This window comes from Musa acuminata, chromosome BXJ2-8 (assembly GCF_036884655.1).
Source record: "Musa acuminata AAA Group cultivar baxijiao chromosome BXJ2-8, Cavendish_Baxijiao_AAA, whole genome shotgun sequence".
NCBI lineage: Eukaryota > Viridiplantae > Streptophyta > Magnoliopsida > Zingiberales > Musaceae > Musa > Musa acuminata.
Genome location: NC_088345.1, coordinates 41,392,738 through 41,413,748, shown reverse-complemented (window position 1 = coordinate 41,413,748; position 21,011 = coordinate 41,392,738). Strand labels below are relative to the sequence as shown.

At 37.0% G+C, this 21,011-nt stretch overlaps 2 protein-coding genes across 2 annotated transcripts; one reads left to right on the top strand and one right to left on the bottom strand.

The window, feature by feature from the left end:
* The first annotated feature begins 303 nt into the window (after positions 1–303).
* On the top strand, positions 304–3,922 carry LOC135618216 (transcription factor bHLH110-like). The gene is made up of 7 exons (XM_065119081.1): positions 304–921; positions 1,152–1,683; positions 2,047–2,175; positions 2,313–2,378; positions 3,215–3,280; positions 3,378–3,440; positions 3,583–3,922. The coding sequence occupies exons 1-7, from the start codon at positions 800–802 to the stop codon at positions 3,703–3,705; spliced, it is 1,101 nt and encodes a 366-aa protein (XP_064975153.1). The 5' UTR covers positions 304–799; the 3' UTR covers positions 3,706–3,922.
* Positions 3,923–5,011: 1,089 nt separating this feature from the next.
* On the bottom strand, positions 5,012–7,059 carry LOC135619481 (iron-sulfur assembly protein IscA-like 1, mitochondrial). Its single transcript, XM_065121533.1, has 5 exons — positions 6,883–7,059; positions 6,677–6,764; positions 6,338–6,592; positions 5,481–5,598; positions 5,012–5,376 (listed from the first exon to the last, which is right to left on the bottom strand). The coding sequence occupies exons 3-5, from the start codon at positions 6,525–6,527 to the stop codon at positions 5,271–5,273; spliced, it is 414 nt and encodes a 137-aa protein (XP_064977605.1). The 5' UTR covers positions 6,528–6,592; positions 6,677–6,764; positions 6,883–7,059; the 3' UTR covers positions 5,012–5,270.
* Between the last annotated feature and the right edge of the window lie 13,952 nt (positions 7,060–21,011).

The window sequence follows — 21,011 nt, the reverse complement described above, 5'->3', positions numbered from 1 at the left end:
GTAGATAAATGGTAAAAAAAAAAAGAAGCTTTTATAGCTTGGTATAATCTTATAAATAAGAATAGAAGAAGCTACAAATGGCAGTATGTTTTTTTACTTTTTGTATCATCTATCTATGTCTGTTGCAACCCTAAAACATGGAGTAAAACTAACTTCAATATATGCATTATCCAACCAAATATAATGAAGTATTATATATGACATATTAAAGATTTCATGTATTGAGAATAGAGAGAGAGAGAGAGAGAGAGAGAGAGAGAGAGAGAGAGAGAGAGAGCACGGGTGGTATAATTACCATCTCCTGCAGGTGTTTTTTGTGGGAAAGCCTTGGGATCGAAGGCTTATAATGGCAGAGGAGGTGTAATCATCCCCCTGTGATTGCCAGCGAGAGTAACATCATACGAAGGGAGGGGGAAGAAAAAGGAAGGAAAAGAGAGCGAAAGGACTGGACATGGAGAGAGACGGGAGATGATCTCTTTCCTCTTCTCTTTCGATGCAAAAAAGATGATCTCTCATCTTTAATTTCAGAACTGTAGAAAGTCCTACGGATACACACCCGAGGAGAGAAGAAGCCCTTTCGACTCCCCCCTCCCTCCCTCCACCATCAGCGCCTTCGAAAGATGCATGGGTTTTACAGCAAAAGAAAGAGAGGAAAGCCAGTGAAAAAGTAGGGAAAGTGAAGTAGATTTATATGCACCAGCTGCTCCAACGTTTCTTTGGGTCGAGGAGAAGAAGAAGAAGAAGAAGGAGCCTTTCTCTTCTCTCTTCTTGGGACTCTCAAGGCTTTTGACACACCATCATGAGGTCTTCACCTCTGGATCACTACCACCAAGAAGGCCTCAATGGCTGCTCCTCTTTAGCAGCAGCTCCAGCTTTCTACGACCACGCTATCCACCGTGAGTGGAATCAACACCAGATGTTGTAAGTTTCTTCGTACTCTTCATGTTCTTCCACAGCTTCTACGTGTAACACATTAATTGGAGTCATAATTCACTTTATCTAATTCCTAGTATTTGGAATTTTCTTGCTTTATTTGTTTGCTACTTCTATTTCCACTTTTAGATCCTCGCTAGGGATTTGAAACCTATACATATACATACCTTGCATTATATATGAGGATTTGCTTCATTGTTGTCATTGGCTTTGTGCAGGAACTATGATTATGACTTCATTTCAGATGCCAGTGGAGTACCACCTACCCAAACGATTCAAGACCTAGGGTTTCACTGGGCTGTCATTGGTGAAGGGGGTTCTATGAACCAGCTGCCAGCTCACCAGAACTCTTGTCCGAAGCTTAATGAGTTCTACATGGATGGGTCTTCTAATGAAGACTGCCAACTACAGGAGAAGCTCTTCGTAAGAAGCATAGCTTCAGATTGCCAGACTGATCTCCTTCAACCTCTGCCGGGAAACCTGTCTGAAACTTCGAGGTTTGATAGCTCTCGTGGCAGTGGTCGAGGGATTATCAACATGGCTTTTTCGACTTCTGGTTTGTCACACTCGAGCCAGAATCCGCCATTACCCTCTGCAGGTTACTTAGACATGGATCTTCATGCACTAAATCTATTGGCTTCAGCTAGATTAGGAAGGAGCTTTTGCCCACCTTCGTTCACCAGTATGGCGTCCTCCGGGGTTGACCATCTTCCAGAATCAATTCAAGGGCCATTCCACCACCATCACAAGGTGGGTTCATTTGTTCTTCCAATCTAAACAAGAAAATACTGGGCCTTTTTCCTCCAAAATGAGGAGTTAATTAGATGAGCATCCATCTTGATGTTTCTGTGTAAGAGATCCTAAGTTGCACCAGAGAGATCTCAGGTCTATCATGTTGTTTTCTTTGCCTACTACTATTCCAAGGTCCTACACTGATACAACATACACCCAGTAGGCAGCTCTTTTCAGCTTTAGTGAATGACATGAATCATCTTTTTCGAAAGGAAGTTGCAGAAAAGAACAAGAAAGTAGATCAATGTGCCTTTTTTAGGGTTCCGTATACATCAGTCAAGCTAACACATGAACGTTGCTTTACCTGTTGCTGCTTTGAAGATGCCACCTTTGGTCAGTGGAGGAACAGAAGCCAAGGGATCCAACAGCAGTTGGGAGCACGAGTCACCCCTGTCAACCATGCCCAGAAAACCTCGGGTTGAGCAGCGTTCTTCCTTCTCTCCTTTCAAGGTATATATTAGTGCTTTGAGTTCCTGAAGCACAAATCATCCCTAACCTGAGCTTGTTTCTGTCTATTTCTCTAAATTATTTTGCTAGCATTGAGATTACAGAAAATAAAACTAAAATATGTGTATAAATATTATAAGGTGAGGAAGGAGAAACTTGGCGAGAGGATTGCAGCACTGCAGCAGCTGGTGGCTCCATTTGGGAAGGTAATCAAAAACCTCATAACAATTCCTATTCCACAAATGTTTAGATACGTTCTTGTGTGCAATTCTTTGGTCTTTACTTTTTCTTCAACTTGTGATGATACATATTTACAAAAGGAAATGTGTATTAAAAGGGAACAAAATGGCAGACAACGAGTATTTTGTTCATTTTTTTGACAAAAAAAAAATATCATGTTTTATTCAGTAGTCAATCCAATTTTTGACAAAATAATAATAATAATAATTAACTGCATTATAGATGTCTACGATCTGATAGGAGGAAATCAAAGCAAAGTGTTTTTATATAATTACAAAAGATCATATTTCTATGTATCCATGATACAAATGTCACTATAAGAAAAAAAATTAATATTATGTAAAATAATTTAAGGACTATTATTATATTTTATTTGAAATCACTTGCTTTGATAATTATACTATAAAAAAAAATTATGCTTCTATTTCAGCTTGCTTGCAAAATATATTAGGATGTTTACATTATCTATCACAATCTGATTTGGTCATTTTATTGAGCCTAAACCACTAACCTAAAATGCTTAGAACTCAATCTAAGTCTTAGTTCATTTTTAAATGCGAGACTAAAACTTTTGGTCTTAGCTTTCTCTATTTATATGCTTTGAGTCAATTAGAACTATAGAAACAAACTGCAGGAGGCCTTAAGGAACAAAGGATGGATTGTTTTGCCTATACTTTTGCTGATCTTATGTGCTGCTCATAACATGTGATGCCATGCATACAAGTCTGATTACCCAATCGCACATTACTTTGTTCTTCTTCTAAACTTCATATAACTTCTTGGCATGGCTTACATCGTGTAGACTGATACAGCTTCAGTGCTAATGGAGGCCATTGGGTACATTAAATTTCTTCTGGACCAGGTCGAGGTAACCACCATTATTATAATATGATGAGAAGTTCTTTGACCGCAAACGCATTTTTGTTATGTAGTTATCTCTTAGCGTTAACTTGTACATCTTACAGAAGTTGAGTGTACCATATCTGAGGCCATCTGGGAATAAAAGATCAAGGACATCAATGCAAGAGGTATGTACAAGTATTCTACGTGACATGAAATGTTATCTATCAAAACTAAATGTGCAGTTGACCTATAAACTTATAACTTTGACCTTCCACTTGATCCGGCACAACACACACTGTGTCAATGTTTTCCGTGTCCAATATGTAGGCATCAAATGAGGAGAGTGATGAGCCAGCAAAGAGAGGACTCAGGAGTAGAGGCCTTTGCCTTGTGCCCTTGTCTTACACATCGTACATGACAAGTGAGCATGCAGCTTGGTCACCCAGATGAAGTGTGATGATGATGTGGCTTTGAGCTCCGATGATGAATCTAATTAACAATGTTGTTAATGTCCCATCTTTTTTTCTCGTTCTCTCACTTCTGATGACATAATTTGGTGGAGCAAACTTGTTCAGCTTGTGCGAATGTTCCAAGGTAGAACAAGTTGTTCAATGTTGGATGTCATGCTTTCTAAGTCAAATCTTATTTACACGTCATTTTTCTCATATTTCCGGTCCTTACAATTGGTTGGCTGTGTGCGTGGTAATGGTTGCATGACAATAATTTTATCAAAAAGAAGGCTGAGAAATAATTTGAGAGCAACCTATCAAAAGGTTTCATCAAACATGAGAGACCTTTGCAGATTGTCTAAACCAGTAGGCAGGCAATCAATCATATACTTCGATACAACGCATACATCAGAAATCGTGCACGGAGCAGTGATTGATTAATCCGCGGGTATCCTTTTTTTTAACCGCCGGAGTTGGTGGGCCCCGCTCATTGCCCCCACTGGGACCCAAGCTCCCGTTCCACTTAATGGCTCCATTAAATTTGATTGAAAAATCAGGTAACCGACTTATTTGGATGGCTCAGACAACCAAATTACAGTGTTATTTATCGATGTCATTGTGCCACATCAAAATGATCACAAAAAAGTATTATTTACAGAGTAATTTTCCCTTTTCTATGGAAAAAAAAAAATACAAGAATGCGATATTAGATTAGCCTTAATCTCGATTACAGAATCGACAATTTCAGTTCTATCGAATTTGAACCTGAAATCCAAGCGATTCCAGTTCCACAACTGCAACCATCTATTTCATTTTTTTTATTTCTTATTTTTTTAAAAAACATCCCTTAAAATATTTGTTTATTAAACGATGAAAAGTGACAGATTCATCATTTAGAAGGATATTTGATCATTTAATTTTTTTTATTTTTTTATTTATTTTTCTGACCAGAATTGAACCAGAACCATCAGGTTTATATTTCGAGTAGCGAAACCAAACCGCTAGAATCCGATTCCGATTCAGAACTACAAATTATATTTCGAGTAGCGAAACCAAACCGCTAGAATCCGATTCCGATTCAGAACTACAAATTATCGGAACCATGGCTGCTCGACCAAATGTGTTTCCTTTTAAGCATAAATCAGCAATGCAATTAAATCAGTGGATGACTGCAAGCAGAATGACATCCCACGAAGATAAAACAGAGGCAAGTAAATTCAAAAGCAGAATTCCAATTAATGGCTCCAGTTTTTTGATTGAATGAAAGATCAGGTAATCAACATATTTGGACGGCTCAAACACTGACAGAACCAAATTACGGTATTATTATACATCAATGTTATTGTGCAAAATCAAAACGATCACAAACATATCCATAGTAATTTTTCCTTTTCTATGAAAAAAAAATTTACAAGAACATAATATTAGATGACTGCTCAACAAGAATGTCCTCCCCAATGCAGAAAGCCTTCAGGAGAAATCAGTAACGCAATTAAATCAGTGGACGACTGCAACATTTGTTCCTGCAGGACCACATTCCACCTTCAGATGCCCCAGAGGAACATGTCACAGACCAGATGGCTTATTATCTTGACTGCTGCTGCTTGTCATAAAGGATTCACCACAACCGCACTGCCCTTTTGAGTTTGGGTTGATGAATATGAACTCTGACCTGCAGTAACAATTATCTAAAATGTCATGGTTTATTGAGATGACCTTTCTAGTATACTGCAAAGAATAAATGAAGCTATTATGATTCTTTGGATAAAAGCATACTTTAGTGCATCATCAACAAAATCCATCTTTGTTCCAATTACATGCATAAGAGCTTTTGGATCAACCAGTATCTTCACACCCTTGTCCTCCACCAGCTCATCAAATTTACCTTTTTCATCTGCACAGCAGCACATCAAGGATTAACTAAGCACAACTGAAATGAATCCAGTTGGCAAAATATATGCTATGAACCTGAAGTAAAACAATGTATCCAAGATGGTTGACACCAAATATCTCGCGATAGAATAGCTCTTCTCATCAAAACTTTACCCCATGAAAGTGTTGATATCAAAGAATGAATGATGATTCATGGTTTGCTAAGTAGAATGTTGAGCCCCATCTAAGTGGGTAAATGTCATTAGAGGCAAACATGAGAACTTGAAATGGTAACCATGACAATCTAGTTAGACTTATGTTTTTCAATCTTTTTCCATCAATTGTGTAGCTGCAGAAGCTGATTAATGTCCAGAAGACTTCGACACCTGCATGCTCATCTACGTCTATGAACTCAACCATTTCAATTAAGGATCAATAACATTTTGGTAACAAAAAATGGTTGTTTTTCTTTTGGTATTATCGACTACAGATTTCAAAGAAAGAATAATCAAATATACAATATGATACAGGAATCCAAAAGAAAGAACTCTCGACCATCAAGAAAATTGAGGAAAACTGAAACCAAGAGCGCCTAATGAAATCATTGGGGAGTTCAAAGCACGTAGCAACAAATTAAAATTCAACAAATCGGAGAAGTAGCCCACGATTTCACTCAAAAAGCCAAAAGGACAAGAGTTGACTATCATCAAATGTAACAAGGTGGGAGAATTTTGAAAGGGAAAAGAAGGGAGAGACCGGACCAGCATAGTTCAGGGTGTAGGATAGACCACTGCAGCCGCGGGCCTTGACCCCGAGACGGAGATAAGCCTGCTGGCGAAGGTTCAGGAGCTGGCGTATCCTTGCGGCCGCGGCATCGGTCAGCGTCAAAGCTTGCTTACGGGCAGCAGTGCCGACCTTCCCCGCCGCAGCCTTCAATGCGGAAGACGCCATCTTCTTCCCCTATTCTCCTCGACAGTCGAGATCTCCCCCCTCGACGCGACGCGATTCAGAAGAACCTATCAAGATCGACTCGTTCCTAATTATTCTTCACACTTCAAGGATAGATTCATCAATTATCATGAGAAACAAAATCTTCTTACCTATAAACCAAGAACGAGTAATCCACCAGTTGTGCGGACGAACGGAACCCTAACCCCCAACCCCAACGTCGTAGAATCGGGTTTTTCTCTACAAGAGAGCAAAATAGGGATCAATTCTGGGGGCGACGAAAACAGGAGAAAGGACGAGGAGGAGCAAAGAATACAATCGATCGGAAGGAGGAGGCAAATTGATGATACGTGCGAACCTGACGCGCTCAAGATGGCTGAAGTTGAAATGAGGTCGTACAAGTTTGAACTCTTTGGGGGCACCTCAAACTTCTGATGGGTTAGAAATCGGCGGCTAGGGCTGATCTAGATTCAGCTAACCGCAGTGAGACCGAGAAATGAGAAACCGGACTACTCGAAACCGAAAAATGTTTTTGAGGTCATTTATGCCTCCCGATGCTGCGCGGTGAGCTGAGAGAGTCATGCTATCCACAATATGTGGGTCGGGTCGGGTCCAGATTTTCTTGATCCGTTTCAACAGAATCGGCCCAATGTTGCGAATAAGGAAATCGGCCGCTTGGGCTTATTTTGAATCCCGTCACCCAAACGTTACGTTAGGACAATCGAATTTGGACGATTTCATGGCGACAAAAGAAATTTCGAGGTTTTTTTGCCATCAGGATGGTGCGCGATGACGTCACTGGCAAGCCACAACCTATATATATATATATACCTATATGTATATACATAAAGGTATATATATACATAAATATATATATATATATATGTATATATATATATATATACATATATATATATATTTATGTATGTATATATATATATATATATATATATTTATGTATGTATATATACATACATTTATATATACATTTATATATATATATATATATATATATATATATATACACATATATATATATATATATATACACATATATATATATATATATATATACACATATATATATATATATATATATATATATATATGTATATATATATATATATGTATATATATATATATATGTATATATATATATATATGTATATATATATATATATATATATATATACATTTATATATATATACATACATGTATGTATATATTTATATATTTATATATATATACATACATGTATGTGTATATATAGTAGCAATAGTTGCTACTATTTTTCTCTATTATGCGATAATAATTTTTAGTAATAAAATATTTATCTAAAGTACCTTTTAATAAGGAAAACAAAGAAAATATGCGTAGTCTGTATCTCAAAAACTAAAATAAAAATTATAGTAATCACACAAAAATAATTCTATGCTATTGAATATAACACATGTAGTTTAAATGTCAATCTTTCGCACGAACAACCTAGCTTTGATATCACTATTGGGAAATCTGGGGTAGCATCACATGCGTAGTGGAAATACAAAAAATAAAAATCTCTAATTTTCACATAAAATAGTTTCTTATTGCCATGCGAAGATTAATGTGTAAAAACTCGTAAAACTGAAAAACCTCATGTGTTAAGGGATGTGTATTACCTAGGGAGATTTTATATCCCTAAAATCTTACAGATTTATGAGAGAGGATGAAGGAGATCAATTATTCTCCTCTCTAGTGATGATCCACGTGATAGTGATTATGAAGACACTCCTCAAATCATTGTATAATCCTCCTTTCCACGTACACCACGCAATCAAGAAGGGACAAACCCTTCTTGTTGTCCACACGCCTCAAACTAGGGTTGTTGGCTAAGGATAAGAGGGAGAGAGGAGTATTGGAGGTGGTAGCTAAAAGGGGTCTAGCCTATGGTCATTTGGTTCCCTCCTATTTACAGAGGTCCCATATCAACTTAACCATAATGGATCCTACTCTATTATGTATTGGATCTTCATCCAACTACTCAAGCCTCAATGTCCCATCCTTCTTCTTAATTAATAGCACTGGAACACCCCACGGTGAGATGCTGGGTCGAATGAAACCCTTATCTAACAACTCTTGTATTTGCTTCTTTTATTCCTCGAGCTCGAGTAGTGCCATTCTGTAGGGAGGCTTAGATATTAGGGCTGTCCTAGGGACTAAATCAATAACAAATTCACCTTCCCTGTTTGGAGGTTGTCCAAGCAAATTCTCTAGGAATACATTATGGAACTCTTTAGCCATGGAAATTTCATTTATGTGAGTTTCTTGTTCTGAATGTTCCTTTACACATATAGCATAACAAAAACATCCCTTCTGCATAAGGCATTGAGTTTGAAGTGCCGATATTAAGCAAAGAGGCAAATCATGCCTAATACCCTCAAAGTAGAAGATAGACAGATTTGGTATACAGAAAGTAATTATTTTTGTATAGCAATCAATACTAGCATGATAAGAAGATAACCAATCCATGCCCAGTATAATATCAAAACCTTCGATTTCTAGAAGTATCAAATCGGCAAGGAGTTCATGTTCTCCGATAAAAATCAAACAAGATGGATAAACCAAATTTGTAGTCAAGGAATCCCCAATAGCAGTAGTTATGTGTAGCAAATAATCCAGTGGTTTAGGTTGAACGCCCAAGTGATAAGCAAAATATTGTGAAACAAAAGATAAGTTGGAACCAGGATCAAACAAAACTTTTGCATTTCTATTAGAAACATGTAGAATTCCTTCAACCACTGAGTTAGAGGCTCTGGAATCTTGTTCTATGATAGCATATACTCTAGCATGGGCTGTTGGCTTAGGGGGTAGTGGCTCTTTCTTCTTATTTAGTGGGCAGTCTCTGACTTTATGATCTAACTTTCCATAGGCAAAACAGACTCCAATCACCCGAAAACACTCACTTATTTCATAATTATGTCCACATTTTGTACACGATAGAGTTCCTTTCTCAAATCTAGGTACCTTTAGCCTCTTGTTACTTCTTTTTGCTTCATTTCCTCTCTTACTTTTACCAACAAACTTATCCTTATTGTTCTTGTCCCTAATTTCTTGGATCTCTTCCAAGTCTTTTTCAAGTATGAAAGCTCTTTCCACTACATCAGTGTATACTTGGAGTTTTAAAGCTGATATCCGGCTTCTTATTGTCGGCCTTAGTCCTTTGAGTTGAACGCCCAAGTGATAAGCAAAATATTGTGAAACAAAAGATAAGTTGGAACCAGGATCAAACAAAACTTTTGCATTTCTATTAGAAACATGTAGAATTCCTTCAACCACTGAGTTAGAGGCTCTGGAATCTTGTTCTATGATAGCATATACTCTAGCATGGGCTGTTGGCTTAGGGGGTAGTGGCTCTTTCTTCTTATTTAGTGGGCAGTCTCTGACTTTATGATCTAACTTTCCATAGGCAAAACAGACTCCAATCACCCGAAAACACTCACTTATTTCATAATTATGTCCACATTTTGTACACGATAGAGTTCCTTTCTCAAATCTAGGTACCTTTAGCCTCTTGTTACTTCTTTTTGCTTCATTTCCTCTCTTACTTTTACCAACAAACTTATCCTTATTGTTCTTGTCCCTAATTTCTTGGATCTCTTCCAAGTCTTTTTCAAGTATGAAAGCTCTTTCCACTACATCAGTGTATACTTGGAGTTTTAAAGCTGATATCCGGCTTCTTATTGTCGGCCTTAGTCCTCTTTCAAATCTTCTTGCTTTCCTATATTCATCATCAATCATATGTATAGCAAATCTAGAGAGCTCAGTGAATTTAGACTCATATTTGGCTAATGTCAAATTTCCCTGGATGAGATTCAGGAACTCTAATTCTTTCTACTCTCTGATACAATCTGAAAAATATTTATCATTGAACTTTTTTGTAAATACCTTCCAAGTGATTGGCTTCTGTCAAGCTTCATAAATCCTCTTCATGGTTCGCCACCAATGCTCAGCCTCTCCTTCTAGCATAAATGTAGCAAGAGAAACCTTTTTATCATTTGGGCAATTTAAAACATCAAATATTTTCTCTATCCACATCATCCATTATTCTGCTACCATTTGATCAGGCTCACCACTGAAACTGTGAGGACTAAGCTTCTTAAACTGTTCAATTCCCAACCCAGTTTGGTTTGAATTCTCCATTTCATCATTTCTTTCTTGTCGGACTTGCTATTGCATTACTTGTGTCATAGCCTCTAGAGTTTTCATAATTCCACTCAATTGATCAGAAGTAGATGCAATAGGAGAACTAGATGACCTCGTCATCCTTGCTTCCTAAAAATAGCAAAAGAGAACTTTTGATCAGTCTCTAAATAGAAATCACTAAACCTCAAAATTTATTACACATCTAGCATATCAAAATTCTTAGAAATCCTCAAATCATGCTTTGATACCAACTCTTGTCACGCCCCCCGAAATATCGTATTCAAGAGATGTGACCCTGTCTAAAATCAATAATATCATAATTCATCATCAATTCAATCCAAGATCTAATCTAATAATTTAAGGATATTAAGAACCATTCAAATCAATATTCACAATTCATAAACATGTACGTTACATAAATCATGCTCCACTTTACTTAGAGATTCATAAAATCCAAAGGCAACTCAACTAAACATCAACCACAACACAAATCTATAATCGTAGAAATATATACAATCATAGAAAGATAATTATTTACCATGAGTTCTTATCCTTATACAACTTAAACTTATCATTCCATAAACATCGAGCGGTCCTTTAAACTTTTACAACACATAAGTATCAACATATCCTTAACATTACATCAGAAGTAAAGTATACTATACAACAAAAACCTATCATCCAACAAAGATTAGCCCAAAAATCTTCTAGCCTTTCATTGCTTCAACCCAATTCTAGCTTTTCAGTGCGTGACAAGCTACCATGAAAAATTCATATAGTAATGGGGTGAGCATAAAGAGCTCAGCAAGCAGCTAACATATCCATGACGATAGGAGAAGTTCAAGCAGGCTTAGTATCAAGATAACAAAAGCAGAAATACAAGTGTTCATTTGAAATCATCTCATTTGATATAAAAATCATAAAGGGTTACCTCATTCGAAAACAGGCGTTAGACATAACAATAGGAGAAAGGAAATTGGAGCATTTCATTGGCAAAAGAAGCATTTAGGCATGTATCAAATGACATATGAAGCATTTAGGTGCATATCAAAGGCATAAGAGTGTTTGAGAGCATAACAATGACATACGAAACACTCCAAAGTATAACAAGTGAACCGAATAATAAACACAAGCTTGTATATCATTTTTGATGTAGCATGCATTTCATTTTTATCCAAAGCATAAATATAAACTTATAAGCAAAGCTTTGGATATCATATCAAAAACATAGAGGGTGCTATGGGACTACATACATAATGTGATTCATCCATTTCTAGATGACCACCAAGCATAAGGCTCCCACGTTTGGGGGCTCCATCCACTTACGTCCGAGTGAAGTCAATGGGGGCCGACAAAGCATCGCGGGCTCTATGCATAACTCCCTTTACCATTTCTGGCAAGGGTTCACAATATCCCACAAGACACCAGAGTACAAAAGAGTAGTATGAACAATAACATTGGCACATATCAGAAGTACATGCGGAACAACGGAGATATGCATGTACCTTTATCAAACAAGGAAATGCAAACAAAGCATTACATAATAAATTTCAATCATACAATAATTTCAGGATGAACAATACAAGAATTTCAAAGGACTAATATAAAGCTCAATTAAAGAAGAATTTATCAAAAATCAAATTTCCAATAGGATAAAAATTGAATAGGCAAAACCCAACAAAGTTTTCAATTCTGACAGAATTTGAATGGTACATTTCCTGAATTGTTTGAGTTACCAAGCATGCTCCAATTCACTAAAAATAGGTGTCATTAGAAAATTGTATCAATCTAATTTTAGATGAACAAAAAATAGGAAGTTACAACAAATAGAGTAAAGGAAAGTCAGAATTGACCATCTCTGTTTTGCAGAATTGATAGAATCAATTTAAACAGATGTTTTAGAAGGCAAACATACTTCAAAATTTCCAAATTATATGTCAAAAGAAAGATATGTGAATCTAGTTTTCAAAGAATAATTTTGCATAATTCAAAATTTTTATTAGAAAGTTATGAGCAATTTAGAATCAGAAGGTCAGAATTGATCATCTTTGTTTTGTAGAATTGATAAAATCAAATTAAACAGATGTTTTAGAAGACACACATACTTCACAATTTCCAAATTAGGTGTTAAAAGAAAGATATGTGAATCTAGTTTCCAAAAAGTAAGTTTTGTATAATTTAGAATTTTTACTAGAGAGTTATGAGCAATTTACTAACAGAAGGTTAGAATTGATCATCTCTGTTTTGCAGAATTGATAGAATCAATTTAAATATATGTTTCAGAAGGAAAAAATACTTCAAAATTTCCAAATTAGGTGTTAGAAGAAAGATATGCAAATTTAGTTTCCAAAAACCAAGTTTTGTATAATTTAGAATTTTCACTAGAGAGTTATGAGCAATTTAATAATAGAAGGTCAGAAGCTATAATATCTATTTTACCAAATATATGAGATATTTTCATTTATATGTTTGGATAGGTAAATTTATTCCAAATCTTTCAATTTTTATACCAAATGAAAGCTCTATATGTCTCCTTTTATATGAAAGAGGTTTCTCCTCAATCCAAATTTGGTACAAAAAGTTATGGCCACACGAGTACTGAAAGGTCAAAATCTAAAAAATTCCAGATTCAACATTTGATGTATAAACGGCATGGATATCTTACATGCAGCCACAATCTTCCAATTTTCTCAAAATCAAGGTGAAAACAAGGATCAAAATTTATCTCTAAGATGGGTTAGAACACTTGCCCATAAAAGTTTTGATTTCCAAATGTGGGGGAATTGATGCAAAGCCTTAAGCCAAGATAAAACTTCTTCTTCTTCAATTCTTTCTCTTTCTCTTCTCCTTCAATTCCTTCCCCTCTTCTCAAGTTACGTTGGCTATAAAATTTCCCTTATTGTCTTAAATTATTTAGGTTTGGCTCATGGTAAAATAGTGAGGTGGCAAGCATGCATGGAGGTTTAGGTGCCATCTTTAGAATAAATACAAGTGGCTCATCCTACTAATACCACAAGTCCTCCATTTTCTTTTATTTTATTTTTTCTTAGTGTGAATCTTTCACAAATCACCTTCAATTAATGAGATTCACATTTGGTCCCTCAAAATATTTTTAATATATATATAAAATATTTAGTACAAAAGAATTATTAAAAAATCCTCATATTTACAAATAAGTCCTTATAAATTTTAAAAAAAATGAGAGATGTTACATGTTGGGATAGAGTAAATATGTCAGAAGATTGGACATCGAGTCAGAGGAACGATCGACGTATTGGCATAGGCTTCGGGCCGTGAATTCGGGTATCGGGTTAAGAAGATCGGACATTGCGCCAAGAAGATCAAAAGTTGCGAGAAGATAACATGTCGATTGGGCAATACATCAAAGGAAAGGATGATGCGCCGAAGGATCGGACGAAGCGCTGGAAGAACTAATGACATGTCGGATAACATAGGATTTACTTGTAATCAATTATGTCTCGATTGAGTTAGTTTAGAGTCTAATTAAGTCAGTTTAGAATGTAATTAGACTAACTCAATTAGGGGCCAATTAGGCGCAAAATAGGGCTGTTTTGGGCTAAGAGAAAGGCCCATTCAGTGACCCAAGTTTAGGATGTGTTGGGCCAAGTAAAAGGCTCAAATAGTGACCAAACAAGTGAAACCGTCGTAACACAATCTCCGAGACTATCAGGCGGTGGTACCACCAGTCTGGGTAGTGGTACCTCCCAGATATAGTCTCCAAGAGACTATCAGGCAGTGGTACCGCATAGTATCAGAGTGTTAGGTGGTGGTACCACCTAGTGTCAGTGCTGTAGGTGATGGTACCGCCCATACCCGGGAGACCCAGGATGAGACATTTTTAGGCTTCAAGTTTGAATCAACTTGAGGCCTATAAATACCCCTCTCATCCTAGGCTAACATACGTAAGGATTTAGAGTGATAAAGAAAGAAAATGATGCTATAATCTTGTGTGAACTCCTCTCAAAGATCTAAATGTTAGTATAGTTGGAGAGAGGAGCAAGTGGGGGTGTAAAGGTTCTCTCCTATGCTTGCAAAAGGAGAATAGAGTTATAAGAAAGAGGTTGATCTTGTCTTATTAAAGGAAGATAGTTAGTAGATGCCGATGGCCTCGATGGAAGAGAAATCGGTGGAGTGGACGTAGGTCATAACAACTAAACCATTATAACTTGGTTTGCATTTACTTTTTGTAATTTATATTTACTGCAAATTAGCCTTCTTATTACTTGCTATACTCTTCCGAACACTTTCAATTTAAGCATCTTTATGAAACGAGTTTTTTCGTACGAAGAAATTTTAAAACGACATGATTTTGCCACTATACTAATTCACTCCCCCCCCCTCTCTTAGTGCTGACTCGTTCCTAATAGTTGGTATCAGAGTTACATTTTTTTTTTCTCATTTAGTTTAACACCCAAAGAGAAATGACTCTTTTCGGCTTTCAAGAGGGTCACTCCCATATTCTATTAGGATCGAGAGCACTAAGAGGGGGGGGGGGTGAATTAGTGCAGCGGAAATCTTACAACGATTTCCAAAAACGAAAGCTGCGTTCGTCCGATAAAAAACGATTTCGATATAAAAGCAGAATCACAGTGCAGTTTGCGTCAAAGCGCAGTTTTACGTCTAAGTGCAGTTTGCGTCTAAACACAGTTTGTGTCTAAGCGTAGTTTGCGTCTAAGCACAGTTTGCGTCTAAGCGCAGTTTGCGTCTAAACTCAGTTTTACGTCCAAACGCAGTTTTACGTCTAAACGCAGTTTTACGTCTAAACGTAGTTTTACGTCTAAACGCAGTTTTGCGTCTAAACGCAGTTTTACGTCTAAACGTAGTTTTACGTCTAAACGCAGTTTTGCGTCTAAACGCAGTTTTACGTCTAAACGTAATTTTACGTCTAAATGTAGTTTTGCGTCTAAAAGCAGTTTTGAACCTTGAAAAGCGTTTTACGTAGAAAGCAATTTGCAGTTATAAATGGAATCCGAATGTAAGCGTAAACTGTAGTGTGAAGATCGTACGAAAACACGATTTACGTTTGAATGCAGATTCTGAAAGATCAGAGCTTAGAAACTCGTTCGTAAAGGCGCAGAGGGCAGTAGCAATGTAGGAGGTTTGCAGTAATGATAAAGTGCTCAAGGTAAAAGCAAACCAGAGATTTAGAGTGGTTCGGTCAGTCTTGACCTACTCCACTTTTGGCTTCCTCCTCCAACGAGGTCACCGACGTCAACTAGCTGCCTTCCTTCAATGGGCGAAGGCTAACTGCCCTTTTACAGTTTCTCTCCTTTTGACAGGCTCAGGAGACAACCTTTACATATCCTTTCTCTCCTCTCTTTACAACTCAAGACTTGAAGAACAGAAGGAGGAGAACTTTAGGATTTTACACAAATTTGAGCTCTTAGAATCATTGAAAAGATCAAGAATTCGGTGTGGATCTGTTATCTTTCAGTGTTGAATGGGTGGGGTATTTATAAGCCCCAACCCAATTCAAATTTGGAGCTCAAAACGATCAAATCCCGGAATTCCGGGATCAGGCGGTTGCACCTCTTGACTGGAGAGGTTGCATCGCCTGGTAGAGCTCGAAGACTGAGCTCAGGCGATTGCACCTCTCTGCCAGAGCTCGAAGATTGAGCTCGATGGTTGCACCGCCTGGCAGAGCTCGAAGACTGAGCTCGGTGGTTGCACCGCCTGGCAGAGCTCGAAGTCTGAGCTCGGTGGTTGCATCACTTGGCAGAGCTCGAAACTGAGCTCAGGCTGATGCACCTCTCTGCCAGAGCTTGAAGACTGAGCTCGGTGGTTGCACTGCCTGGCAGAGCTCGAAGACTGAGCTCGGTGGTTGCTCCGCCTGGCAGAGCTCGAAACTTGAGCTCTGGCGGTGCTACCTCTTGACAGAGGAGGTTGCACCGCCCAGTCTCGCTTGGAGACTGAGCCCTGGGCGGTTGCACCTCTTGGCTGGGGCGGTTGCACCGCCCAGTCTCGTTGGGAGACATAGCCTGGGCGGTTGCACCTCTTGGCTGGGGCGGTTGCACCGCCCAGTCTCGCAGCCCTGGCGGTTGCACCTCCTGGCCTAGGCGATTGCACCTCCTGGCCTAGGCGGTTGCACCGCCTGGTGCAATCAGGGTCCGAATGGTTCGCTCCATTCGGCCCAATTTGAATCTTTTCAGGGGCCCAATTGCCCCAAGATTAAGCTAATGGGATCACCTCCCATTTTCAAGCTTAATCATCGTGCTAACTACGATTAACTCTAAGACAACTTCTGCAGCTATGCTCCGATGCGTCAATCGCTTCTTCCGGCGAGTTTCCGGCGAACTTCCGTCGATCATCCGATAAACCCTCGGTGATCCTTCTGCGGACATCCGACATACTCCTGGACTTTGCGACGATCCACTTGGCGAGTTCCGATGAGCTTCGCTTGGCAAGCTTCTGAACTTCTCGGATCTGTTCTCGCTGAACCTCCGACGACCGTCCGAACTTCCGTCGAACTCTCGAACTCCCAACGTGATCATGATCTTGACTCCGGCGCAACACCTGCTGCTTGTCTTACTCTCATCGTAGTTAATCCTGCACAACAAATCAAAACTTCGATCGAGACAATTAATCCTAAGCAATTAACCAAGTTGTCCGACATGTCATTGGTCCCTCGATGCTTCGTCCGATTCTTCGGCGCATCGTCCTCTTCTGCAGCCTATTGCCCAATCGGCCAGTTGACTCCGCAACTCCGATATCCTTGGCACAATACCCGCTCTTCTTGGCCCGATGCCCGAGTCCACGGCCCGAAGCCTTCTGTCGATACATCGACCGATCCACCGGCCCGACGTCCAATCTTCTGACATGTTCCTTCGGCACAACATGATTTTCCTGCTTTAATTGTCTCATCCTGATCGAAGCATCCTGCGTCACTCAAAACGCAGATTAAATCATAAACATATATCAAGTAGTTTCATCATCAAAATACGAGATTCAACAATCTCCCCCTTTTTGATGATGACAACCACTTGATGACGGAGTTAAACTTAACTCCCGGAGTTTAAACAAACTCCCCCTATCAATATGCCATATTGATAGAACCTTGAATTCAAACTGAATTCAAGTCATTGCAATATTCATCATGAATACTTGCAACACGTCAACATGAACATATGCATAAACTTATGCATCACATGTCATGTCATCAACATACTTCTCCCCCTTTGTCATCAACAAAAAGGAGAAGTATCACAATCAAGTGTTTGTGATATTGGTTCAACTCATTGCATGAAAAGCATAATATCAAGTTTTATCATCATGCAATCTTGGAGCTAGAAGATTTAGCAAGTGTTATATCATGCTTAGAACATTCATGCTATCAAGTTTTAGATATGCAAGTTTTATAGCATATAAGATAACACTTTTGGTAATGTTCAAGATAGCAAGTTCTATATCATGCAAGCTAGCAAATTAGAGATGTTCAAGAAGGCAACTCTTGCTTCTTGAAAATTTTGTTCACTTTGCTAGATGCGCAAGTTAGTTTTCTTTTTGCCTCTTGAGATAGGCAAGATAGCACATTAGCTTCTTTTGAGATAGCAACCTTTTGCTTCTCTTTAGACCAACAAGCTAGCAATTTTTACGATATACAAGTTTCACAATATATAAGCTAGCAAAAATTTTGAAAGCAAATGCAAGATAGCTTTCTTGTGTAAGCTCATGATTCTTGCTTCCTATTGCAATGTGCAAATTGCAAGTTTTGCTTCTTCAGATATTCAAGATAGTGATGTTCAAGAAGACAATTTTTCTTCTTGAAATAAGCAAGTTAGCAATCTTTGCTACTTAAGATAGGCAAGCTAGCAATCAAGTTTTTACATCTTCTTGACTTGTACAAGCTAGCTATCTCCCCCTTTATCATTGTAAAAAGGAAAGAGAGAATACAGCTTTGTAGTTCTTTTTTTCTTTTACAATGATTTCAAAATCATGACAAAGGATGAATAATCAAGTTATGAATGTCAAGACAATTTTTCATCATGAATATTTTATCATTGCATGCATCATTATTATAAGTTGAAGTATTACATGCATGATATCATATCACCATTCATAATTACATTAATGTTTCAATATAACAAAATTTTTTTTTTTTTCAAAATGTGTAACTTGGCACTCATAGCATTTTAAATCATGATTTACATTATATGCAATACATCACATCATAATTAGAAAGCACAAGTATTGCATGCATAATTGCACATCATAAATGTTTCATATCATGATGGTATCAATTTTGTCAAATTATATCCTACCATGCATGATCAAAACTTCTCCCAATTTTATCATTGAAAACAAGAAGAAAGTAGGGGGAAGAGCATAAAAGTGTTAAATATTTTAATCATTTCAAGGCATTTACATCATAGATCAAGTCATGATTCATGATTCATCATAAAGCAAGTTAGTTTTCAATCATCACATAAGGCTTTTAAGGAATTTTTGAAACATAGGAGAATGATTAATTTAAGCATACAATGTTTCAATCCATGAATACCACAAGATATTATTTGTGACTTCAATTTTGCAAGATCAAGATTATGATTTAGATAAAACTTATTCAAATCAAATCATTAACTTGAAATTCATAATCAAGTCATTAAAATTAATTTCGAGATTCACAAAATATCATGAAATCATTAATCTCGATCAGATGGGAAAAGCATTTTTTAAGAGATTCCTTTTCATCTAAGCATGCCTTAGTCTTTATATGCCAAATTAAGATAAGCATGAAAGTTCAAGACATAAGGCAAATAAATCTTGTATTATGAAATATACGATATCAAGGCTCATGATTCATTCGAAAAGATATAGTACAAAGAGCAACTTGAAACATTCTTATCAAGATCACATTTTAAAATATTCCAAGTTTCAAGATATCAATATGACACTTCATTGAATTGCATTTCATTTGAAGAACTCCTTTTTGATAAATGTAGGGAGCATAATGAACGATCTTGATTTATAAAGAGCTTCATGTTATAATTATCAAGATCATGATTATGATTATTCTCTTTAGCAAAGAATCACAAAAGCACTTTGCATAAGAAATCTCATTGTATTATGATTTATAATTTTTTTTTTTTTTTTTTTTTTGCACATGAATCACAGGAGATATGAATGTGAAACAAATCTTTGCAAGCAAAAACACTATCATTCATATTTCAAGATGGAATTTATAAGCAGGAATCATTTCATCAAATCCATTTTAGAAAAATATTTTTCATAAGTGTATGAGAGAATCTGATTGTTAGGATACCAATTGTTAAGTGAATCCAAAAATGAAATTAACACTTTCATATATTCAGACATGATTTTTGCTATAGATCTTGAAATTAAATCAAGAAGATCAAACAAGCTCATGATCATGGATAACTTAAAGTATCATGCATAAAATTATTAATAACCATTTAATATTACATCTTTATGCATTACTTTAAATCAAACGTGATTTCATTCAACAATGTTAATCAAACATGATACACATTATTACTTCTTAACCATGATCAAAATCATTTTGTTTGTTTATCATAAGATATGCAATATCATCATTTTCGAAATTATCAGCATGATCATAATTTTTGTATTTTTATTTTTAAACATGTAATTTTCAAGAAAATTAATTCTAAACTAAAAAAGAAGATATATCATGAAAGCATCAAGTAATTTCAAAATAAACCAAAGGCATTTTAATTACCTCAATGTCGTAGGCTGGTAAGGCGTAGTTTGCCGCCTTGCTTTTGTTGACTTTCTCGTCTTCAGAGGAGCTCGATTCATCCCAATTTTTGTTCTTCTTCTTGCGTTTAAAGCAAGTAGTTCCATTCTTTTTGCTTTTTAATTTTCGTTTCATTTGTAGTTTAAGTTCACCATCACTTGAGCTTACGCTCGAGTGGTCTTCAAATGTTTTGTCCCAAATCCTTCCTGTTCTTTGGAAGGTTGGTTTGTTCATCATTGTCCTCATTACTTGAGTCATCGCTCAAGTGGCATTCATTTGTCCTGAGTTCCAAATCCTTCCTGTTCTTTGGAAGGTGATTGTGTTCAACATGTTCATCATGTGCATTGTGCACCATTTCATATGTCATCAATGAACCAATTAGTTCTTCAAGTGATAAGTTGTTTAGATTTTTAGCTTCTTGTATTGCAGTTACTTTTGAATCCCACTTTTTAGAAAGAGAAAGCAAAATCTTGTTTACGAGTTCAAAATCCGAAAAACATTTTCCAAGAGCTCTTAAACTATTGACGACATCCGTGAAACGGGTGTACATGTCGCCTATAGTCTCGCT